At 41.6% G+C, this 26812-nt stretch overlaps 1 protein-coding gene across 1 annotated transcript in view; it reads right to left on the bottom strand.

Annotated features, from left to right (window-relative positions):
- The window catches only part of LMO7 (LIM domain 7), a 152099-nt gene that overhangs the window by 98995 nt on the left and 26292 nt on the right, over nucleotides 1-26812 (bottom strand). Inside the window, exons 2-3 of the mRNA XM_018565316.1 lie at nucleotides 23671-23741; nucleotides 22156-22225 (exon numbers count right to left, since the gene is read on the bottom strand). Of these exons, the coding sequence (XP_018420818.1) occupies nucleotides 22156-22225; nucleotides 23671-23741 (141 nt within the window). The remainder of the gene's footprint in view (nucleotides 1-22155; nucleotides 22226-23670; nucleotides 23742-26812) is intronic.

Below are 26812 nucleotides of genomic sequence, written 5' to 3'. Positions count from 1 at the left end.
CTTCTTCAAGCTAGTATATGAACAGTTTGCACTGTCCTTTGTGATCTTGTATTGGACAGGAAGTACAGGAAAACAGAGTTTAATACTTCTATAAACTGCTAGGGGTGTTGATCTCTGCTAGTTTAACAGGATTCCTAATCTATTGTAAGGTGAAACTCTTCACATTAGGTATATGCATTTCTACTGTGTTTTTAGTTGTTTGAGCTAAACTGTTTGAGTTCCAAAAGTAGTGCATGCATCACAAATACTGTGAATGCAACTACCGGTACCACAACAAATATTCCGCTTTGTGAAGCATAGTCACAGAGGAAATCCTGGCTCACAATACCATTCACAACCATTGCAGATCTCTTAAAACAACTGCTGCTATATTTTGCTGCCTAATGGGTTACACAGTTACACACAAACACACGGACACTAAAATATCACTTATGATCTCACAAATGCTCAGCTGCTAAGAGTTTCAATAGGAAGTGTAAGGAAAGTACTAGACCACTAGATACGGATATAAAAAGACACCGCTTGTAATGTACAAACTATGACAGCTTTAACATTCACATCACAGAAAGGTATGCTTTCTGTAACTCCCACAAATAAATCTGTTTATCCATGCTCCCCCAAAAATTGTGACAGGCTTAAAGTGTAGTGTGGCAGGGTAAGCCAATGCCACGGTGTATTATGTCGACTTTGGCACCCAGGACTCTAAGCCAAAGGGGCTGAGAGTCCAGAATATAAACAATGTTTTAAGGAAGAGCCTGGCTTTTCAGGTCCTTCCAGGTTTTCCTAAATGTAGCCGGGAGCTGGAGCTCTTAGGCCCTGTTCACACCTTTACGTTTTGTCGCGCGTTCAACGCTCTATGAACGCTCTACAAAATGTACATACTTGAAAATCCCATTGTTTTCAATGGGTATGGTTCACACCTTTCCGTATTTCAGCCCGTCTGAACACGGTACAAAACGGCGTACGCCCAAAGAAGTACATGTACTTCTTTGGGGCGTTTTGGTCTCGCGTTTCCATTGGGATACAGCCAAGTAGCCCTCGGAAACACGCGATGCGAAACGCACATATTCAATACGCCTAGGTGTGAACCCAGCCTTAAGGTGCCCATACACTGCACGATTCTCCTACGAGAATCGCGGAAAATCCCGCTATCGTACAGTGTATGGAAGGCGTGCGACCGATTCTACTGTACGGTCGCATGTCTTCCGTCGAACCAGCATGCTAGAAAACCTGCCGGAAATCGTACGATTCTCGGCGAGTTAGTGGCCTGCTGGTTCGACAACTGCCGAACGGGCCGGTGTGCGCACACGCACATTGCCCGTTTGCAGTCATCGTAAGCCCGCCCCTCATTACAGTCATCGTAAGCCCGATCGCAAGTACGATCTGCTTGTCCAAGATGGGCAGATCGTACGTTTTTTTAATTACTTTACAACCATCGCAAGACTAAGGTCTTGCGATGGTTGTAAAGTGTATGGCCACCTTTAGAGCTCTGGGTGGATTGAGATCTCCAGTCCTGGGGCCAGGTATTACCAATGACCAGTATAGCTGGATCAGGTAGCTGAGAGCAGCCTTATTAGGAGTCTGGACCAGAGTTCAGAGAGGAGAGTTGGAGTTGTGTGTGTGCAGGAGGCACACGGACACACGCAGACTCGGGTGCGTGCTGGACGCACAAGGAACAGCCGGGGGAGGCTGGGAGAGGTCAGGAAGGTCGGTGACCCTAGGACCTGTGGTACCCACTGCTAAGAGAGCATATTGAGGGCTCACGAGGGGTGAGCAGCATGAGTGTCTTGGAGCTGTGGAAAGCTACAGAACGAAGCTAAAAGACTGTCCTTTATGTTGCGGCTAGAAACCGTCTTGTGCACAGGGGAGGTCTACCGTGTGGATGGAATTATATATATTTGTGTTCACCCTTTTAATAAAATGCGTTTTACTTGACTTACCTGGACTACAGTGGAGTGTCCTTGTTACAGTAGGTATAGTTCACTTTATTTTAACTTTACATTTTTATGTTTCTTCGTGTCTTTGCTGGATAGGTTTGCCCTCTACATCTGTCCTGCTGGCCAAATACCAAATCAAAGATTAAGTGATAGGAAATCCTAAAACGTAAAAGGTGCCCATACACTGTACGATTATCGTGCAGGAAATCCAGCGATCGTACCATAATCGCAAAGTGTATGGAAGGCATGCGACCGTTTCTACTGTACGGTCGCACGTCTTCCGTCGAACAAGCAGGCTTGAAAACCCGCTGAGAATCGTACGATTCTCGGTGGGTTAGTGGCCTGCTTGTTCGACAACTGCCCAACGGGCCGGTGTGCGCACACGCACACTGCCTGTTTGCAGTCATCAGAAGCCCGCCCCTCGTTGCAGTCATCGGAAGCCCGCCCCTCAGGGGGGCGAGCTTGCGATGATCGCAAGTACGATCTGCCTGTCCAAGATACGTTTTTTTAAGTACTTTACAGCCCTCGCAAGACAAAAGTCTTGCGAGGGTTGTAAAGTGTATGGCCACCTTTAATCTTCCAAAGGGCACACCTGTTCCATTAACAGCATTTCCCCTTACCTGGAAGACGTTTCCTATCACTTCCTGTTGCTTCTCCAGGCAGGAAGTGAAGGGAAAAATCCCTAGTGAGGCACAGACTGCAAAAAAAACAGACAAGGATTTTAACCCTTCCCATACTATATATAAAAACGGAAATTTCCCTATACATACATTTTGAAGTTATAATAATAATAATAATAATAATAATAAATAATAATAAACAAAAAACACCACCACCCAATAACATGAAGTATCTAAAAATAACCCTAGATAGCAGGATCATTGGGTGTTATTTGTAGTTTTCTGCCGCCTTCATTGGACTACGTTAAAGCTGTGCTCTGGAAAGAAAAACCTTCCACTGAAGGAGGCTATATACCCACTTTGTGCACACTAAATGCCTTTGGAAACACATTTCGAAATGTTTAGGCGGCCGAAATGTTGGTTCAACGTTTTTGCTAGCAAAAACGGGTAAAGGTTTTAGAAAACGAACTCCAAAACAGGTAAATTCAGTAATATGTACACTAAAAGAGAATGGCAAACTACCCTTAAAGTGGTAAAAATTCAGACAAAATTAGACACCAGAACAAAAATATAGTGTATGTGCAACAGGTCACACCTTTATAAACAGACCATCAAGTCTAGAAACGCAAGAAGGGCATTTTTACTACACCAAAATTTGTAGAAACAAAGTTTATTTTAAAAGAAAATTTATGTGTATAGTAAATTAGATATAATAACATGATTGCATAAAATAATTGTGGTAAAATGAAGTGCGCCAAGAAAAAATGACTCATTCCCTTCTGTCTGTATCATTACCACCTGCTTGACATTAAAAAAATGTCATCTTTATATCCTCGTCAATAAGGTAAAGCAATCTATTCAACCATATGGGCAGGACCAGGGCCAGAATTAACAGACACTGTTGAACAAAATTCTAGGTGTTGTAGAGCTGTAGACAACTGTGCTCGGAATGCCCTCCAGTTTAGCAGAGTAAAAACCACCTTGAATACAACAAAGGACACCCACTAAACTCAAAGCTTATATACAGTGTAGGCAATCAAGCCCTTAAAGCAGAACATTGTGATGGGTAGACTTTAGCCAAAATGTACAAGTATGCACAGCATATTTGAACAATATGGCAGGCTTACATACCAAATGGACACCTCCTGTGCTACAAACAGCCGCAGACCAGTTAGTCTGGTCTTCTTCCAGTTTCAACATCTAGGCCAGCTTGATTGGCAGGTCCGGGATGACACAACTCCCACATATGCGCACAGAAATGAATCCATCCCGGGAACATGACTTACCAGCACTGTATGCAGAAGATCAGTGTACATACAGATTCAGAAGGAGCTTTGCAAAAGTTACACACGCAGTCTCCTAGAATAAAAATCTACCTGCCAGCAAGGTTTCCTTTAAAAGGTTTAGATCAGCTTAAAAATAGATGTGATCCCTAAGGCCCCTTTCACACTGATCGATTTATCGCGCGGTAATTCCTGCGATATCGCGGCTATTCACCGCGCGGTATCGCTCTCCAATGCATGGCAATGGGGCTCTGTCCGTCGCTGTCGCGGGTCGTGCGTCACTACAGCAGGACCATTTTTGGAGCGGATTTTGCCACGATTCTAGCTTGCTCAATGCAAGCATTTGCGCGATATTGCGCAAAATGCAAATCGCGTGACAAACGTGTGATTTGCGAATCAGTGTCATTCACGGGCCTAATTGTATGACATTAAGTTTGCCAAAGCACTGTATAACAATTTCCTTTAAACTGAAAGATACTTTTTACCTTTTTTCATCCTTTGTTGTACCTTAGTACTGCTTTTTTCCTGCAGCCACTTTGTCTACATTCATGCACTCAAGCAATGGCTGAATGACCAACACAAAAAAAACCACGTCTCTCAGCGTGTTTTTAATATGGTGACAACTGATGATGCACTAATATGGATACTAGTATCGGTGCCGATACTGAGTATGCGCACAAATACTCATGCAAGTGCTTCAAAACTCACTTCCCGTTTTGTAGAGAGGACTGAAAGGGAAGGGGATTTTCCCCCATTGCATGGGAAAAACCTTTTAGTCATTCACTACTCCATATTAAGAGAAGGAAAGAAAAAAAAAAAAAAAGGATTTTGGTTTTAGGGCTTGTTTCCACCAGCAAGTCAAGCACAATGTCCCATGGCCGGAACGCAAGGGATCGCTTATATAAAGTTTTGCGCTCTGGGGCGGGAGGGGGCGTGGCAGTGCCATTGTGCGTTCCGGGCACAGGAATTTGTGTTAGACATGCGGGCTGGTGGAAGCAAGCCCATAAAGTAGTATTAAAACGCAAACTTTTTTCAATAATGAATCCAGAACAAATATACATTGCTCAGCAGCTCATTCCAAGTCTCTCAGCTCAGCTTTCCTGTCGAGTACAAGATCACAAAGGATCACACAAAAGGCTGTAGCTCGCGATATACTGAGCTTTGGGTGACGGGAGGACGCTAGTTTATGTCCTCGCATGACCCTTAGGAGAACTATGGGAAAAAGCACTGACCCCATAGTTCTCCTTTAAGGCTATTAATTTTTTTACCCTTTAAGTACTGTAACAAAACTCTGAAGGGATATTCTTATAGAAGTTAGAAAGGTTCTTGCATTCATCTTCTGCCTTTTGCTTTTCAATCACCTCTTCAGAGTTGCTTGAAAAGTTATTTTATCATCTACATAGTGTAAGTTATGCTAAGGGAAGGACTTTGCAGAAGTTGGACCTTCCAGAAACGTGTGCATTTATACTACAAATGACTTGACTACACACAGGCGATCTCCAGTTCACCAATTATGTAGCTTTTGAAAATTATTCTTTGTACTGGTGTGTACACATGCGCATGCACACACACACACACACACACACACACACACACACACACACACACCTCTCTCTTCCTTACACGAATACGTCAGAAGGAATTCCATTAACACGATTTTCACTTAATCTATAAAACAGTATCTCTATTATTCTATAGGGTGATTCTAGACAGCTGCAGTTTCCCTTTTGCATGCAAAACCCCAAGAATTCTTTTAAAATCATAAATAAGTCAAGGGCGTTTATATTTACTACATAGGGCTATAGTTAAACTACAATCAAAATCATACTGACAAAGAAACTTGGAATTTATTACTGTTGTAGCAATATACAATATCCTAGCAACAGATCAAGATAAACACGTACATGTATATAGAGAGAATGTTATGCAACCTTCGCGGCCTGTAGAAATCCTTATTAGGGAAAAGATATGACAGTTATGTTGCATGGGTGTATTCCACACCCTGTGCAGCTATGTTCATGGTGTTCAGTTTAACCTTTCATTTCTCACAATATTTATATGTGCCATTGCAGGAGCGAAAAAAAAAAGGATCTTTTTAATGTAGAAAAATGGAACGGCTTTGGTGTTTAGTGACAAATGTGCTTTGGACCACAGGGAGAACAAAACATTTTTCTTTGGTTTTGGTGCACAGTGACAATTTGTACAACCAATTGCCCTGTGAAATTGAATGAACATGGAAAATGAATGTTAAGTATATTTTATTTCCAGGTTGAATGTAATACCATGAAAATGGCCATTAAATGTAGTGGAGGAACTTAGGAAATAGTTCCCATTCACCTCTGCTCCATTTAAATGGCCATAATGTGGCCTTTTTATATTACATTCGACCTGGAAAGAAAATGATGCCAACATTCGGCTTTGCCTCAATTTGCATAGGATGAATGTACATGCAATTATGCAGGACAAATGGTTCTGCAAGTTTTTTTGTTTGTTTATTATAAATTCACCCATAGATTTTCTGTACTGCTAAGTGGCAAACAAACATTGCTCTTTTGGAAGTAGCCATGAGGTGGATATAAATCCACTGCAATGGTGGCAAGCAGTGGAATCACTGGAAACCGCTTCCAGAACCCAAGTTTAGAGTCTACAAAGACAAGGATTTTTCCAGTTAACGGGAAAATATACAAATTTCAGTGCAGTGATCAAATACTTTAGTCATCACTGCTGTGTTTACCCTAAAATGTATCTTAAAAGATAGATTTGAAAAAAATATGTTGCACATGTTCCTGTAATGTCAAAAACGTAGGCCCTTTTTTTGCTCTGCTTTCAATTAGGCACCTAGCAATCCTACCAATAAGGTGTACCCACAAGCACTTCCTTTCCCAATATGACACTTGCCTGAACCATCTCTACCCCCCTTGACCATGGCATTTATAGATGGGTCATGGTGTGTCTTGCTTCCAGGGGAGAGGCCCTAATTATTAATGATCTGAAAGAGATATGGGAGCACGTATTGACTGACCCATGTATAAGACTGTCTGAGCCAAAAGATAATACCTGAACGTTGAGCCTATGACTAGACTGGTTGTAATGTCACCGGAGATGCACATGGGGATCGCGAGTCTGTCTAGCTCAATCTAATTATTTGCTGTGCAAATATTTTTTTCTAGACAATACCATTTCAACTTCTATTAAAAATAATATTTTATTGTAGAAATCTCTCATAAAATCACATGATAGTAATAAACAACATGCTTAATCTTGCTCAAAAGTATATGAGCCTATGCCTCACATAGAACTGCAACACCTCAATAAATCATGTAGTTGGACCTGATTGCCCATATATACAGTATCTCACAGAAGTGAGTACACCCCCCAATTTTTTTAAATATTTGATTATATCATTTCATGTGACGACACAGAAGAAATGACACTTTGCTACAATGTAAAGTAGTGAGTGTACAGCTTGTATATCAGTGTACATTTGCTGTCCCCTCAAAATAACTCAACACAGCCATTAATGTCCAAACCGCTGGCAAAAGTGAGTACACCCCTAAGTGACCAATTAGCCATTGGTCACTTAGTGACCAATTAGCCATTTTCCCTCCCCGGTGTCATGTGACTCGTTAGTGTTACAAGGTCTCAGTTGTGAATGGGGAGCAGGTGTGTTAAATTTGGTGTTATTGCTCTCACTCTTTTAAGGTGCTCATACACTGCTCGATTCTCGTACGAGAATCGCGCGAAATCCCACGATCGTACGAGAATCGAACAGTGTGAACAAAGACATGCGACCGTTTCTACTGTACGGTCGCACGTCTTTTGTCTAAGGAGCATGTTAGAAAACCAGCCGAGAATCGTACGATTTTCGGCTGGTTTGAACGGTGCTCGGGAGACAAATGCCGAACGGGCCGGTGTGCGCACGCGCACACTGCCCGATCAGCATTGAGGTCATCGGAAGCCCGCCCCTCGACTAAGGTCTTGCGATGGTTGTACAGTGTATGGCCACCTTTACTGGTCACTGGAAGTTCAACATGGCACCTCATGGCAAAGAACTCTGAGGATCTGGAAAAAAGAATTGTTGCTCTACATAAAGAGCATAAGCTATAAGAAGATTGCCAAAACCCTGAAACTGAGCTGCAGCATGGTGGCCAAGACCATACAGCGGTTTAACAGGACAGGTTCAACTCAGAACATGGGGGGGGGGGGTCAGCCTGTCAGTGCTCAGACCATACGCCGCACACTGCATCAAATTGGTCTGCCTACAGTCACACATGGTGGTGGGAGTGTCATCGTCTGGGGCTGCATGAGTGCTGCCAGCACTGGGGAGCTACAGTTCATTGAGGGAACCATGAATGCCAACATGTACTGTGACATACTGAAGCAGAGCATGATCCCCCTCCCTTCGGAGACTGGGCCGCAGGGCAGTATTCCAATATGATAACCACCCCAAACACACCTCCAAGACAACCACTGCCTTGCTAAAGAAGCTGAGGGTAAAGCTGATGGACTGGCTAAGCATGTCTCCAGACCTAAACACCATTGAGCTGGGGGGGGGGGGTCAGCCTGTCAGTGCTCAGACCATACGCCGCACACTGCATCAAATTGGTCTGCCTACAGTCACACATGGTGGTGGGAGTGTCATCGTCTGGGGCTGCATGAGTGCTGCCAGCACTGGGGAGCTACAGTTCATTGAGGGAACCATGAATGCCAACATGTACTGTGACATACTGAAGCAGAGCATGATCCCCCTCCCTTCGGAGACTGGGCCGCAGGGCAGTATTCCAATATGATAACCACCCCAAACACACCTCCAAGACAACCACTGCCTTGCTAAAGAAGCTGAGGGTAAAGCTGATGGACTGGCTAAGCATGTCTCCAGACCTAAACACCATTGAGCACCTGTGGGGCATCCTTAAACGGAAGGTGGAGGAGCACAAGGTCTCTATCATCCACCAGCTCTGTGATGTCGTCATGAAGGAGTGGAAGAGGACTCCAGTTGCAACCTGTGTAGCTCTGGTGAACTCCATGCCCAAGAGGGTTATGGCAGTGCTGGAAAATAATGGTCCCCACACAAAATATTGACACTTTGGGCCGTACTTACTTTTGTTGCCAGCCGTTTAGACATTAATGGCTGTGTGTTGTTATTTTGAGGGGAAATCAAATGTACACTGATATACAAGCTGTACACTCACTGCTTTACATTGTAGCAAAGTGTCATTTCTTCTGTGTCTTCACATGAAATAAAATATTTACAAAAATGTGAGGGGTGTACTCACTTCTGTGAGATACAAACATGTATTTATAATGGTATTTGTACAGTAACGATTATGCAGGTTTCCATGGAGCAAGAGATAAGCACCCCCTCCATAGAAACCTGCATAATCATTACAAACATACATTTATAATGGCATTTGAATAATGTATATACGGACAATCAGGTCCAACTACTTGATCTATTGAGGGGTTGCAGTTCTATGTGAGGCATAGGCTCATATACTTTTGAGCAAGATCAAAACAAGTTATTGTTTTTCAGTACTGTATCATCAGGTGATTTTATGAGAGATTTCTACAATAAAATATTCCTTTTAATACAAGTTGAAGTGGTCATGGTGGTGCCTTAGAAGTCCGCAGTTTGCGGTTTTCTTGTATCTATAAATACCAAGCTGTGGCACCATTTAAACCACTGTACATCCTTTTACTAACTGCATCTATGTGACTGAACTTTCTGGTTTACACATTGGATTATGCACACATCATTTGAAACAACTGTAGCCAGGAACTTTTGAAAGATCGGTCATGTTGCCAAATGAAATACCTTATTTTTGAATCAGCTACATTGACTGATACTGAACCATATCGAACCCCAAGGTGGTTCAATCATGCGTGTCTGTTTACAGACAACATTGTCTTGTTTTTAAATGTTTTGGTGATAGTTTTTTTAAATAGAAAAGTTTATTCTCTAAAAGGAATAATAAAGATTGAGTCCTTTTTATTTAACTCAGATCCAGCATTGGCACACTTTCCTGCCTGCTTCCCAGCTGGACTACTGGAAGCCAATGTGTCACTATAGTCCGCTATTCCAACCCTGGAGCAGGCACGCATCCACAAGATGTTCAGAGCAAGGAGATGATCATTAACACAGGGAAAGTTGTTTGATTTCCAAAAGGAAATCCTCTACAATCCTAAGAATAGTCTTGTAAATATTTGTAGTTCTACTTAAAGTTAATATTTGGTCTTACTTGTGCATGGCCATAAAGCCCCGTTCACATTGAGCGATTTATCGCGCAGTAATTCCCATGATATCGCGGCAAATTACTGTGCGATATCACGCTCCAATGCATTTCAATGGTGCAATGGGTCCTGCTGTCGCAGGTCGTGTGTCGCTCAAGCAAGACCATTTTTGGAGCGTATTTAGCCGTGATTCAAGCTTGCTCAATGCAAGCTTGAACGCTATATCGCGCTGCAAATCTCGCAATATGCAAATCGCGCGACAAACACGCAATTTGCATATCGCGCAGTGGGAATGGGGCCTTAGAGGGAAGTCTCACTATCTCAATACAATTACTAAAAAAAATGTTCAGACTTTTATTGCGAGACGGTACAGTAAACCACTCTAATGCTTGTATCAAACATATGTAATTACAAATTATACATAGAAAACACTTAAATGCATGAATCCTAATTGAGATTATTCAGCATCAAGCCAATCCTTTTATAGGTTTATCTAAAAACAAAAGGCAAGACTATCCACTGCTCTTTAAAGAGAACCTATGAGAACAGCAACATGGGAGTTGAGATGCAGTCTCTAGGGCTGCTGCCCTGATTCTAGATTAACTACCTAGTCCGCTAATGTACACCACAAAGTCTAAAGTCGGACTCTGCATGCTTGTTTCAGTATAGTGACGCATTAGGTAATGAAGGCAGGAGAAATATAGCAATCCTGAGGTATGAATGTGCCGTCAGCTATATTTCTGCGACATGACCTTCGGGAGCAGTTTGGGTTCCTTTCCTATGGAATGTGCTGAGATGTCATATTATAGCATACCTGAAGATTATTTTCATGAGCGGCCTTTTTTAGACTTTGTGGATAAGCCCTTAAGAGTGCAATGCTTCATTAATACCCCTACACAGCAGTAAACATTTTCTTTATATAATATAATCCATATGCTGTGTATAACAAAACTATGTATCCTCATATAGCTCAACTGCAATAGGTAAAGCCAACAGTTTTATCTCTGCAAAAGAGGAACATACTAATAACATATTTACCAGCAGGCATGTCAGAAATGTCCCATCCACCATGTGCAGTACATGGAATTTTCAAAAATATCTTGCAAATAAAGAGACCGTGTCATTACAGGGCAGGGTGGTGCCTAAAGCTCACCACATACATTACAATCAGATTGTGAATCTCAATTAGATTTAACAATATGCAGTGCAAGGGCCTGCCCAGCTGGATACAAAATGATTGAAAAGTTTAGCTAGCTCATATTACACAGTATTGGTAAATCTAAAAAGGTAAATGTTCAAAGATTGTAAAGTCAGATAACATGTATTGGGGCCCATTAGAGTCAAATTGAAGGGGCAACATTAATCACAATGAAATGCATTTTCTTCCAGAACACAAAATTCAGTAAGTCGTTGGGGTGAATATCCAGGATTTGGAGGTCTGACCTGACACTGTCAAGAAAGTTTAGAAACTCTGTTTAAAACCAGACTACTCCTCAGTACAGTAACCTCAAAAAGGCAGCAGCTATACCAATACATTGAAGTATATAGTCCTCTATCCTCCAAAGAATGCAGAGGGAAAATAAAACAGGATTCTTCTCTTACCTGGCATAACCTTTTCTTGGAGTACTTTACAAGATACAGGGAGTTAATTCTTAGAGCACTGGGTTATGCAGCTACCTTCATGCGACTAGGCACTGGCTAATCGATCAAAGCTGAAGCACAGCCCCACATAATCCATTCCACTCCCAGCACCCCCTAGTTTTGTAGCAAGCAGTACAGAGTAGAATCGCATAGGACAGAGGGGAGGGTTCTGTGATCTGGTCCAAAAAAACTGATTTTACAGGAAAGATGAAAATCCTATTTACTTGATGGTACATCAAAAGGACAAAAGGGTGATCATTTTGAGATTTTCAAAGATCAAAAGCAGACCAATAGAGGGGTGGGCAACACAGCAAAACAAATATTGGCAGGCCCAAAGAAACAACACGGAACTAGAACTACAATAGGCGAGCCCAAGGATTAAAGGGCTGGCTAAAAGACCTTCTGGCCAAAAATTTAATCTGCAGAGGCCTGAACATCCATTTGACATAAAAGTGTGCCAAGTAACAGAAGACTGCCTTACAGATCTGTGAGATAGAAGCTTGGTGGGGAAAAGCCCAAGAAGCACTGACACTTTTAGTGAAGTGAGCCTTGACTGGAAATGCAAGAACTTTCACCTTCATAGGCCAGCAAGATAGTCTGATGAATCCACCTAGCAATGATGCGGCGGAAAACCAGTAGTCCCACATGGGGTCCCTCAGGGATAACAGACAGGGAATTAGACCTGCAAATAGCAGAAGTTGCAAAGAGGTAAACTGATCACCAGAACTATGTCTAAAGGTGCCCATACAACTTACAATTATCTGCAGATTTTCTGTGGTCAGAAGAGAAACAAGCCAGAGATAGGTGCATAACTAGCATTTTTTTTTAAACAAGACCAAATGGCAGAGTATTGTTCTCCTGACAGGTATACTTTTAAAAAAACTGGTGGCCTGGCCTGCTAAAAAAGAATTCACGCAGCAGTCACCTCCTTTTTTATGCTTCTACCAAGAATCGCTGCAGAAATCTTCCTATCTGCAATTACCCCTCCAGCAATGTCAAAAGCTTTATTAACCTTAACAAGGAAAATGTCATACAATGAATATATGATAATGTCTGGCACCACTGGAAAAAAGGGAAGGCTTTGGAGGATCAATTTCCATTCTTCCTTTGTAAATAAGAAAGTTACTGAATAAGAACTTTGCTTGAAGCGTCATTCTCAAATATCACGTTGGCATACTTTCAGTACTAAAGTGATAAGAGAAACAATGCAAATTTCTGTTCCTTTACATTGTTGCTGGCTAATCTAGCAACTGCACCGGTTATATAATTTCACATGTAGTAGTAATTAAACATAATAGTTGTACACTGCCAGTTTACAAAATCTGAAGAAAATAAACTGGAAACAAAAGAATATTGAGTAACCAATCCGATTGCTTGATTTCATTTGCCAGGGAATGAAAAAACCTGAGTGGTCACAAAGTTCTGGACTTTTCTATTTTCCTCTTCCTCTATTAATTTAAAGGGGACAGTCTGCTGAACAGTTATACTATAAGCTGTAAATGCCAGGTCCGTATGGCATACTGACCTTTTGTAGGTCCGTATGCCATACGTCCTTGGCAGCGAAAGGGTTAATAGCCAGTGTGGGTTCTGCCCATAGAAACAGGCTTTTTTTTTTACACAACAAAAAGACACTGTTCTTCAGTTGCATGCGTTGCAAGTGTTTTAGCAAAGTTGATTCTTACCTCCTCCTGCTCTATAGATAAAATGACAGGCCCTAGCAGTGAGTTACTCAAACAAAAACAAAAAAAAGGGCCAAGTATAAGAACTCACACTGTCCACTTATGCAGAAATCTGTCTGCAAAATCTGTCAGGCTAGATGCTTTTTTTTTATGCTTCTAGATGCTTAACATGGCGCACGGTAACCCGCATATGCTTTTAGATCTGTCCTTTGTCCATTGAAACTGTCTAAAGTGGCCAATGAGATTTCAGCAAACGGACACTTCTGGCATTAACACTCGCTTGCATGCTTTTGGTACGTTTAGAAGCTAAAATTGATTCCTGGATGCACCGGACTTCATTTTCCTAAACGCAGCTAAAGTGAGTGCATCTGATCGCATATAGACACAAGGTGTGAGCTGATCCATTGGAAATTAGATACATTTATATGCGTCTAAAAAACCATCAAAAACGCATATAAAAAAGCACCTAATTGCGCCCTAGTGTGAATGGGCCCTTAGGGCTTGCTTGTTATAATCTCATGAACAGAAACACCGTTTGCCTGCCATCTCTACAAATGCTCACCAAAGGCAAAGTACCGAATTGCAGCAATAAACCAATAGTGGTTGGAATGCCTGAAATTATACTTTAAAACTCTGTGCAGATTTAATGGAACATAAGTGAGATTATTACGCAGAGAAACAATTATTCTATTTGGCAATAAAAGTTGTTTAGAAAATGATGAAAGGGCACTGCCCCAAAACATGCAGGGAAGAGTTTTATTACCTTCTGCCATGGTGAAATTCAAAGTCTCCCCTCATGCTTCCAGCTCTACTCATGCAAGCTGCCTAATGAGTGTGTGTCAACCAACTTCAGATGTGACCTGGGTACTTGTGGAAAGGCTTCTCCTGGATCTATGCCCTGATCAGGTCATTTTGGAGAGGTCCATGGACAACTAGAGAAAACCTCAAAAGTTTGGCGCTAGCTGACATTTTTAGGGAACATAGACTACCTGGTTGGCATCAATGCTCACGTATTCTGACAGCTGCACAACTGGCACTATAAGAAAACAAAGCTCACAGTGGGAGATTTGTCTACTGCTGTTGATTAGCGGAGAGAAATCTGTTATATTTTTTGTTCAGCCACCAAGACCACCACCTTATTGCAACATCACCACCCACAGAATAATTCTGTTCTAGTTCTTTCCCACCCTACACCAGGTTCCTTGCCCATTCTCGGTCCCTTTGCACATGCCTGCTTCCTCATACCTTTCTCCCACACAGAGTTGTCCACCCCCCTTTCCCATTTACCATGTCCTTGCCTCACCCTTTCCTCAACCCTACCACACCCCCTCTGCCTCTTCCCAATTTTTTTTCCATTAAAAAAAGTTAAAATCTTAACATATTTGATGTTGCTGTAAATCTGTGCAGGGCACCACCATATCAGAAGATATCATTCTGGAGCAAACATAATGCCCAGTCTTACAAAGCTCAGGTTCAGTCAAACATTACCCAAAACAAATAAAATCGAAAACAACCCAAAAATGGTTGGAAAGCAAACATTTAACTGGAGTGGTCTGCTGCAAGTCTTCATCTGAATCAGATAGAACATTTATGGAAAGTACTTAAAGCAGAACTCAGGGCAAAATTGTTATTAACTTTTGCAGTGCGGTTACCCCCGCACTGCAAGGGTTAAGTGCTCAACTTTATCTACGTACCAAAATGTAAAAGTTATACTGTAGTCACCAGATCCTCTGAGCTGGCTTGCTCTTATACTGGTCCTTCCAGCCTTGTTCCCCCTTTGCTGCAGCAATTTAAGGATCCTTGAGTCATCACCAATGCACTGTGCATTGGACATGAGGACGCTAAGGGACATACCATCACTGCAGAGGAGAAAAGCTGGAGGGAGGGAGGTGACAGGCGGCCAGCTTCGGGGTTTTGGGGAGTAGAACTTTTAAATTTTAGTACCTAGATGAAATGATAAATGGAATTTATTAATATCCGAACAGACCACACTGCAAAGGGTTCCAATACGTCAGGCTTTATTGAAATAAACAGCAAATCCACAAAGAATGTGCAAAATCGATGAACACCAGCACCACAAACCCCCGACTATTAAGACCACTTACGTGTTTCACCCCTAGGCTTAGTCAGAGGAGACCTCTATGATCATGCCCATGGGTGATAATATATATCACTCCCTCCTCATAGCTACTTAATTAAACATCCCAGTTATAAGCCTCAAAGCCAACGTGTTAGCCATTTTAAAGTAAACATTCTGCCAAAGAGCAGACACCACAAAAACATATACCCGAGGCAAGTCAGAAATCCATTCACTGTGAAAGTTTTGGATTTAGATTTGCTTCGTTGCTAGGGGCATTCCCTGACTTTAGGGCCACACAATGACTATCTACCATATTTCTGTCCAATGAGAGCACTTCAATAAGGGTGCCATTAATTACCATTAGACAGGTTTTAGGTAGGTGGGAGAGGCTAAGTCCAAAAGTCAAAAAAATTTCCAAGTGACAAAGGAAACTTGAATCAAACAGAACCAAGGTTTTCCTGGCTAATGTAACCGTACGGGTCTGTGGTGCCCGCTTTTGGGGAGACAAGATATTAGAGGTAAGTCATAAATACAGGGCAATGTGACTGTTGTAAATAAATGATTGAAGTAGATATCTTAGGGGTATATTTAGGGTGTATGCTTATGCATTGAAGGAAATTCTTTTGGCTGATGTTAACACACCTACGCTAACTAGGTTTTTATTGTGTAAGTTTATTGACCAGTTGACCATCCTGTTTTGTTGATTGTACAAAATAGAACAGCTGTAGGGAATTTTGTCAAAACTGGATTAGTTAACTTCAAAGGGTTAATTAGACCAATCAGAAATCCTTTCAGTGTTAGTGACTGACACTAAACTGTAAATGAATTCAGAGCCTCAAGTGGCTAGGGGAGATCAGAGTCATGTAGAGAGGCACATAGGTAGGTGCTGTATAGATAGAGTCCTTATGGAGCCTTTGTAAATCTGGGGTCTAGATATTTTATCTTTATTCTTTTTCGGTTTCTGTTCATCTGTTACTTCAATCCAATTAAACGCTATTCTCTGGAAAAGAACTGAGGCTGCCTGGAGATTTCCTGAAGATCCAATTTTCACAACGGACATAAATAAACATATATGTTTATTTAAATATTTATACTCCCGCCATTTGATCACTACAGTGACCGCTGGACTTAATTTGAAATACAGATAAACATGTACATTCAAAAATCACCCATTCATGTACATTTATGCCTATGAAACCAAAAGGGGGAGAATAGTCAAACACCTTTATCAAAGCAGGTGTATAAGCGGACATTATCTACACAGATCTAACAGCTATTTCCTTGAGAACACTTGCCCATGGCTGTCTAATGCTATTTACAGCAACCCTGGGGCATTGGTCAATCCAGCTGTAATCAGCTGGATCAGGCAATCTAATGTCTATAAAACCTTAACAGAGAGGTCAATATGAACACATTACATTTCCTCATCTGCACTTGATTGGGTGTTAGGGAAAGGTTTTCTACCAAACCATACTTGACAGGAAAACAAAGGCAGGAAGAAAATAATCTATAAAGGAAAATAAATCATTAAGGTCAAATAACAATGTGCTAAGTAATTATGCAGTTAAAATGTGGTAAAAGAGAGATAGGAAGTGAGTACAATCACTCTGCTAACCATTTAGTGGAATCAGTAATACGGTTTCCTTCCCAATACACAGAATGAATGCAAAGCACAACTCCCTTGCAGATTTCATACAGAACTGTCGAATGAACAGTGCTTGAAAACATTTGTTCAAATTTGTTTTGGTTTTTTCCCCATGCGGTTTAGTGCATTGTGCACAGAAACTCACAACCATGTTTTCAAGCGGGGTCCTTCACCCTTTATTGCTGGTGCTATGTTTAGCTTGTAGAGCACTCACTGTATTAAGGGTAAAAATTGTTTTTTGCTGGTAAGTGTGTTGGCAATGTTTTGTATTGCTTTTGTTCTATGAAAAGCCCTTTACTTAACCACTTCAGCATGTTTCTATCCAGGCCATTTCTCAGTGCTGGGCTGTACTTTGACCAACAATTACTCATTCAAGCAATAATATACCCAAATTAATTTTATATAATTTTGAGACAGATTAACTTTCTCTCGGTGGTATTTAATAGCCGCCATTTGTATTATATAAAAGGAGTAAAAATATAAAACAGTTTTTACATTCTGTTATAAAACACATTAAATTTATGAAGAACAATTATTTGATGTAAAAAAAATTTATTCTACACTTTTAACCCTTTCGCTGCCAAGGACGTATGGCATACGGACCTACAAAAGTGCTTCCAGCTGGCCAGGTCAGTATGCCATACGGACCTGGCATTTACAGTTCTACTATAAGCTGATGGTCGCTTTAGCGACCATCAGCTTATAGTATAACTGTTCTTGGCCAGCTGATTTGAAAAATGTTCCGGAGGGCTTGGCAGCGAAAGGGTTAAATGGGAAAAAATTCATATATATTAATTTGTCTGCGCGATGGTTATAAAATCTACAAATCTATGATATATGTATCCATATTGAAATTTATGGATGCGGATGTTCTGACTGCCCATCACATTTCTTGAGACCCTAAAATGCCACTTTGGACATGGTAGGCATTTTAAAGTTTTAATTTTATACCACAATTTTTTGGAAAATTAAATTAGATTTTTTTTTTAACAAAGTTGTAATTTTAACAAATTATTTCTCCGACACAGCATGGGCATATTTAGAATCGTAGTCCAAAACACATCACGCTACTCCTCCCGAGTATAGAGGCACACGTGTGGGACTTAGTGTTTGGACTGAATTTGTACCCGACACCACACAAAAATCAAACATCGTATAAAAAAAACAGTATATTCTAATGCTTGCCTCTGTACAAGTGGTAAGGGAAAAGCTGCTCCTGTTCCTTTTAGGCAATCAGGCCTACCAGTACTTGGTTGCCCCAGATCTATACACAATGCTATGTTCATTGGCTAGGAAATACAGGCGGTTGAGCAAAGGGTGAACAGAAAAGTACCTGTGGTTCCAGGACTGCAGTTGTCCAAAAAGGATGGCATGGACTGGCGTCTTGGCAGGAACTTTGTACGAAAACAGGCAAAGGATCGGTCCAGGCAGCAAACAAATGTGGATGGCACCGATACTGGCTGTACAGGTACTGGATGTGCAGGCTCTGGTTGGCACTGGTATTGGTTAAAAAAAATTGCTACTGGAACTGGATGGCACTGGCGATCAGTAAGCTCTCCCTTTGCTCTCAAAACTGATGTGTGTAAGAAAAGGGCGTGATGGATGCTAATTGCAGCCGTATACATTTTGAGACACTGCAATTGGTCACAGTAATCCTGTGGTACTGGATCATACTCACCCGGCCGAGTTTCCAGAGCGGCGTCTGGCACCACCTACACCCTCTGCGTCACTTTGCTCCTCCCCATCTGTCACAAAGCCGGGAGATTTGAAATGCTCAGTGCCCTAGTAAACAGACTCCGAGCATTTCCTCCAACCGCTAACCGCTCTCCATCCTGATCTGATCTTGACGCTCTGCATCCTCCTCTCTCGGATGCTACAGCTGCCTGTTTGGAACAGGCTATGTACTTTGTGTATCACTGATGCGATCCTCTGCAGCCCTCTCGAGTCACGCCAGTCTGCTAAGGCGGCCTCCCCTACATCCAGCAGAACCGCAATATCTTACCCGATCCCTTGATTGGAACCCTGCACCTCTTAAGGCTACGGTACACCGCACCTAGGTATTGATCGCGTCTGAACTTATTAACATTTCCAAAGGATCCGCTTGTGCATCTAGGAGTCCTTCCAGCAGTCACAACCAGGAGGCTCACACAGAGGTGGCAGCACAACTAATTGCAAGTATTCGTTACTTATTCTTTATGAACAGGGCTAATATACTACCTGCATACTGACAGTGCATTCTGTTGGTAATTACTGTTACAGGACTTATGTTGCCCATGTCTGTATGATGTAATACAGCTGAATAGACTTAACTGTATTTCTTTTAATTTTGTTGCTGGAAAAAAAAAAAAATCACCTCTAATCCGCAGCTGTGATCCATTAAGACATTGTGAGTTGTTACTAATGTTACATGTCGATTAGTGTTGCAGGTACAGAGTCACCTACATTGGATCTGTACCTTTTTTGTGATCTGCACTGTCCAATGTACTGTGCTGGTGCACATGCTTTGGGACATGTACCAGCACAGAAAAAAAACAAATGCAATTCAAAAACGGTGACCCCCCTCTGCATGAGAATACTGCATGAACAGGGCGGTGATAAAAGCGGATTTTAAATTGGATTACAGAAGATGCCATTTATATTTTGCTTTCTAGATTTGGCACAGGGACCCACCAGACATCCTTAGCTGCCATTGTGCTGGGCTTCTGGTGAATGCCCGCACCTTTAAAAGGAGGAATTGGCTACCTCCAAACAAACCTGCCGTCAATGTACCCATTGTTATATATGTGCCAAAATGGAGGTTCTCATTGGTTACATAGTTAGGGACCACTTTACATGTGTGCTTTGCCAAGGAAGCTTGGCTTCCACATAGTTTTGCAAATGTATGCAACAAAATACTCTGAGGGTTATTTATCAAATCTAAGACAGAATCTGGAGGAGTTGCCCATGACAAAGACTAAGTGAACAAACTGAAGAAAGAAGCCGATTGGTTACGATGGGCAACTGCTCCAGAAGGTTACCAGATAGTTCTCTTTTAAGCCGTTTCAAATGCTGCTCCTTGATGTTTAAAAGTTTACATTTCCTGCAGAAATTAGCTGGTCTCCTGAAAACAGATACCCTGTTTTAGGGTGGCTCCTTTCCCTTGCAGGGTCCTATGAAGCCACCCTTGTGCTTCATAGTAAGCTGTGTATCTCTACAAAACACCCAGGCAGAGCAAGGCAAGCCACTCCGTGCTCCCCACTCCCCCTTCCAAGCTAGTAGATGAACAGCTAATGATCTGTCCCTTGTGATCTTGTACTGGACAGGAAGCTCAGGGAAGCGTAGTTGAAAGAGTTGAAGGCAGCTGTTCGGAAACATGATGACTAATTGGGGAAAAAAAATGTACAGAAATACTTGGTGGGCAATGTATTTTTTTTTTTTTTATTGACAAGATTGACAGTTTATTACTACTTTAAGATTATTTGCGGAAACTCTGCCTGCTGCAGTGATGTGCCCCTATTAGCAGAAATATTTGAATTGTAATTTTACATCAAACTTGTCACTTTCTAGAGTGTTGGTATTAGAGCTTTCTGTACCACCTACCAATGTAGTGGGCACTTAACTGGTGTAGATTTGATTATGCAGTAAAACTATACAAAATACTTTTTTTTTGGCTAAACAGGAAGCCAAATCACAGTCTTTGAATGGACTGGCCAACAGTTGTCGGATCACAACCTTATCAAACTTTTGTGGGAAGAGTCTCACCTAGAGGTCAGGGAAAAATTCCGTAGTTTCCATCCACAACTGAGCGGCTCACCGCGCGTATTCGAATGTACAGAGCGGCTCTAACACAGGGGATGCAATGCACTTCAATGTGCATCGTTCACACCATTGTGGGGGGCCGCACGGTATGAAACAGCGCAGCCCTTGAAATAGTCCAAGCACGGTAATCCGGCGGATTCCACACGTTTGCGGCTAATAGCCACAAACGAGCAGCATCCGTGCAGATTTTAAAATATTAGCATTTTCGCCCCGCATGGTCTTGCGCACGGAAAACCATGCGGGAACCGCAGGTGCTATGGGTGAATGCAGCCTTAGGCTAAATTCACACCTGCCACTTACGTTTTTGTGCTCTATATGTAGAGGAAAACCTGTGAGGCTAGATGTTGCGTTGATGCTTCTAGATGCTTTAAATGATGTGCGTTTATATGCATATAGATAATCTGGTACCAAATCCTAGCATCAAAACGTGTTGAGTTGCATGAGTTAATAAGTTCAAAATGGTCCTAGATGCACAGACTTCTATTTTGTGAAAAAAGCAGATAAACTGACTGCAAATAAAAGCATCTAGACGCAAGGTGTGAATACATTGGAGCTCATTAGATGCATATACAGTCGTGTGAAAAAGGAAGTACACCCTCTTTGATTTAAATGGTTGTAAGTATCAGGACCTAATAAATATCATCTGGTCCTTAGTAGGTCTTAAAATTCAGTAAATACGTCAGATAAAAATTCTAAGACCTGCTAAAGAAGAGATGATTTTTATTAGGTCTTGATACATAAAACCATAGAATTCAAAGAGGGTGTACTTTCTTTTTTACACGACTCTATATGCACTTACAAAAGCTTTTTAAATGCATATAAAAGCATCTAAAATCACAGTGTGTATGAAGCCATGCAAGTTAGTTGAGTATCTAGAAAGAGCTACAAAGGGCATGAGTTGAAATATACCCCAAGAAAATCTTTAAACCAGCAAGAATACCAAAGGTCTGCACAGTTGTAATTACTGTAAAAGGAGGATTATTTTTGGAATACAACATTATTGAGTAAACAGAATATCATGAATTTCATGACATCAACATAGTGACTACAATTTCTGATCAATGAATGTTACCTCTGAATAAAAATATACATCCCTAACACAGAGCATTTCTAGGAGAATCCCAACTTTTGAACACAAGTATACAATCAAATGCAGCACTAGCTCCAAGACACTAGAAGAACATTAACTAGCACTGCAACATTGAGACATATCTGTGAGCAAGTCATTACTTATTACTTACCAAGCCAGCAATAGGCGTCGACAGCCTGTTTATCTTTTTAATGATCCCAGGCTTGATCTTGTTAATAAGGCTAAGTGTAGAAAGAATAACAAAATATGAGTGAAACACAAACAGGAATTATTTTGTTCAAAGTCATTTTAAAATGACATTTGTTTAAAACATGCAATCTAGCCCAAGAAATATGTTTAGGCTTCTATAACTGATAAAGAGAATCTATCCCAAAGCAGATATCATCCTCCAACTCCTTACTGCAGAAGTGACATCACTTCTAGTGATACAGAACAGGTTCAGCTTCACTGCCCCAGGAGTCAAATAACAGCACTGCTAATCTAAGGTCAGTCATATAGTCTGTTGGGTTTGGAACAGACTGCCCTAGGAAAAAGCATCTGCTGAAATGACCAAGATTAACATCTATGTGCATAAGCTTCTCTCAGTCTAGAGAATCCTGGCAATAGGAGAGCAGCTAATGTATATGTACTGTGATGGCAATCAAGCATACAGGGGGGATTTATCTAAACTGGAGCAGTCAGAAGCTGGAGCAGTTGCCCATGGCAAGCAGCTTCCATCATTCATTTTCAAGCTTAACTAAACAAACCGAAGAGAAGGTGATTGGTTACAGTGGGCAACTGCTCCAGTTTTGATAAAGTCCCCTTACAGCACCTGTACCCACAACGTTCTCTAAAACATGCTATATAAAAACACACCTTACATGAATCAAATTGGGTAAAAGAAATGGTGACACGGGTAATATTTTCCTTTTAATTAACCCCCATGCCTGACATACGTGTTGCAAACAAGATTTAAAACGGAACTCAAATTAGGATGGTTAAAACCTGTGAGGACTTTGCCTCCCTCTATATCTCTGCTGAAAGTATTCCTTTTAGCTTCTTGTTCTGAAGACATAACAGAAGGCGAGAAAGACAGATGTCACTGGAACCATTCCTGTGATGAAAGCCATACTTCAAAGTACCGCTGGTGCTTACCATGAGTACAGCACCCCATAAGAACTGAATAAGCCTGCAACAAACATACACAGGATGAAGAGGACCCATTGGGGAACCTTTCGGAAGAATGGCTGCATGGTGTAGGGCAGGGCCACACAGTAAAGATTGCTGAATCCGAGACAGATTTCAGTATTGGACAAATACTAGGCTGCACTCTGGGAGGGTGGGGAGGAATGCCTTTAAGGAAAACTGTACTTTGGTACAGTTTCAAAACCAAAAGATACAGTTGTCCTTTAAAATCAGAACTGCAGCCATAACATTTAAAATAGTTTAGATAAAGAAAATAGCTTTAAGACATCCGCCATTAAAGCTTGAGGATTAAAACTTAAATCTGTATATTAAATCATGCTTGGCTGGTCACTGAAATGTGGATGCAAAGAGTTGCAGAGTTGGTTTAAATAGTTTTATTGGTGTGGCTCCAGTGACATGCCATCAGTCCTTTAGAATTTACACACCCTGCATATTTTTCTCTAACGTGTAAATGCCAAATATGTTTGGCCTGGATACTTACTCACAAAACAGTAGGCCATTTTCAAGAGCGGAGCGAAAATCCTGGTTTCCAAAACTTTTACCTGTAACTTCCTACAATATAAAAGAAAAATACTAAATGAACTGATCACATAAATGTTAACAGTACTTATCCTGCAAGATAAATAGTAAACCTGTTTTAAGAAAATACACTGCTGTCTTTGTAGAATTTACCTGATGGGCAATTTAAAAAAAATTAGTTACAAAAAATAAAACAGATCGTAAATGGTGGGCATGAGAACCACCTAAAAAGATGGCCAGAAATAATGTGGCATACACATGCATTAGTGCCTTAGGGCTTGTTCACACCAAAAGCGTGTGCGTTCCAGAGCGGTAGTTGCTGAATGCACTGATCGCTAAGAAACTTCACCCGGCTTTCTGGAGCAGGAGGGGGCGTGGCGGTGCATTGAATTAAATGGCACCGCTTCCACTCCACCCCCCCGCAGTGCGATCGGACGCGTGGCAAAACTTTGCCTCCATTCCACTGCAAACGCAAAAAATAGACCAAGCCTTTTTTTGCGTTTGCAGTGGAATGGAGGCAAAGTTTTGCCACGCGTCCGATCGCACTGCGGGGGGGTGGAGTGGAAGCGGTGCCATTTAATTCAATGCACCGCCACGCCCCCTCCCGGTATTTTTACATTTACAAATAGATTACTTATCCAGATTAATGTTGAGCTGTTAGGGGAGTTCAACTGATAACCATGGAAATATTTCCCGCACATTTACAACATGAATGATTACATACGCTCTGCCAGTTTATCAAAAATTATTTCAGGCCCCCATTGTCCTGCTGAAGGAAGCCTAATGTAACTTTAGGTGACCAATAGCCTAACAGCTTTCCATACGGCATTTCAAAATTTTCATGGATGCCCTTAACTATTTTACCAAAATGCTTTATGTGCGTTACGTAAAGGCAGCCGAAAGCCACAAAACATTTTCTTTTCTACTATTGGCACTGAAGAACCCATTCTTTTGACTCCTTAGAAAAGGTGACTGTTAGCTTTTACTAGACTAATCTGACATGACCCGAAATATTGCATGGATCTGTCATTGACCCTGCATCACAGTTTAAGAAATGTAGTGATCCCCAGTGTCTTCCAAAATCGACTATCACTTCCTGTAATTTCAAAATCTCTGTCTGCTTTTTAAAGCCATCAGTCTCTTCAGGAACATATACTGTTGTGGTTTATCGTATAAAATGGCACATCGCTGTCAAACACAGATGTGCACCTTGTACAATTTCCAAACATGATTTCTTCAGAGGATTGTTTTCTTTCCATTTGATTTGATGTACAATAACGCATGCATTCTGGTATGAGCCCCCAAACTGGGTTTCTGGATTAAGGCTGAACTCCAGCCTACCCTTCTTGCACAACTGTACAAGCTCATGTCCTGTACTGAAATTACTTACACCGATTTCACTGCACACTGAGTTTCTCACATTCTGAATCCAAAGCCGCAGCAAGTCAGACAGAACCCACCTCATTTCTGGGTGAAGGACATCCAACATAATCTAGCTATTTACACTCCAGCCTAACTGTCCGTCACACACCTTTCATTTATTGAATTTCAGTTCTTTCAGTCAGTCTCAGCATGACATGTGGCAGCCAGCCTAGTTATGCCCACTCTTCCAAACTGGTATGCACCCATCAAGGCACTTGGTTATGTGTAGAACTCTACCCAAGAGTCAGCCTAGCTGCTTGCATCAGAGATGAGGGCCCTCATCTCTGATGCAAGCAGAAATACTGACACACACACACACACACACACACACACACACACACACACACAGCACAAGAAAGCACCAAGAACAAGGTTTTAAATAAAATCATTCCATTTTCATAACTTATTTTAGAACCAGTTAAGTCATTAGCATGTTAATGAGGGGGAGGGAAAATATCAGCAGATTAAACTTCATCTAACAATTATCGTGTTAATGAGTTTTAGGCATTCTTCACAGATCCTATTTCAGATGGCTTATAAAACAAACTGCAGTATGCCCCCTTAAAAAGGAGAACTATGAGGCGAGTGATTTTCACTCAACCTCATTAGTTCGAGCCGACGTGCGACAATGAAACTGTCACACGTCGGCTCAATAGATCGCGGGAAGTGAGCGAACTCATACTGTTGCTCGCTCACTTCTCGATCATGTCCCTGCAGAGAGCCGTGACTGTCACACATGGCTCCCTGCAGGGATTCCCGCTCCTCCAGCAATGACTGGGGCAACGGACGGGCTAGGGGTGGGCACAGCTGGCTCTTCCTCTAGATAGGCAGAGCCAGCTGTCAATCATGCAGCTGGGTGGATCTCGACAGCAATGTCGGGATCCGTCTCAGCTGCGGCGGTCTCGGTATACCCCATGACACTTTGGAGAACTATGGGGAAAAGCACTGACCCCATAGTTCTCCTTTAGGCTATTAATTTTTTTACCCTTTAAGTACTATAACAAAACTCTGAAGAGATATTCTTATAGAAGTTAGAAAGGTTCTTGCATTCAATCTTCTGCCTTTTGCTTTTCAATCACCTCTTCAGAGTTGCTTGAAAAGTTATTTTAGCTACATAGTGTATGTTATGCTAAGGGAAGGACCTTGCAGAAGTTAGACCTTCCAGAAACATGTGTATTTATACTACAAATGACTTGACTACAAAAAAACACCAACCCCATAGTTCTCCTTTAAAAACACATTTAATTTTGCATGACAATACATCTGGCTATGAAATAGCACCCCATAAAATAACTAGGAATTCTCTAGTTTAATTGCTGTCTATCGTATCTGTGGTTGAGATTTTCCCTCACCTTTCAGAGTGGTCACCAGAATAGGAAGTAAGCAGAACCTGTCCAATGGGTATACTGCAGTAAAATTACATAAAAGGAAGATCTAGAAGTCCTATCGGATTTTATTGGTATTGGTGTTCCCTTCGTGGCAAGTACTCTAATGCAGCCTTTCTTAACCACATTGACGTGGCACACTGGTGTGCCTCCTGACCTTTTCAGGGGACTGTGATGCGAAGAGGAAAATGACTGATGTGAAGGGGTGTCCTGATGTAAAAGGGGTTACTCTGATGTGAAGGGGGGGCTCCGATATGAAAGTGGGGCTCCCAATGTGAAAAGGAGACTCTGGATGTG

Source organism: Nanorana parkeri, unplaced genomic scaffold (assembly GCF_000935625.1).
Source record: "Nanorana parkeri isolate BGI_ZX_2015 unplaced genomic scaffold, ASM93562v1 scaffold833, whole genome shotgun sequence".
NCBI lineage: Eukaryota > Metazoa > Chordata > Amphibia > Anura > Dicroglossidae > Nanorana > Nanorana parkeri.
Note: the sequence above shows the minus strand (reverse complement) of the source record. Positions and strands in the feature narration are given on the sequence as shown.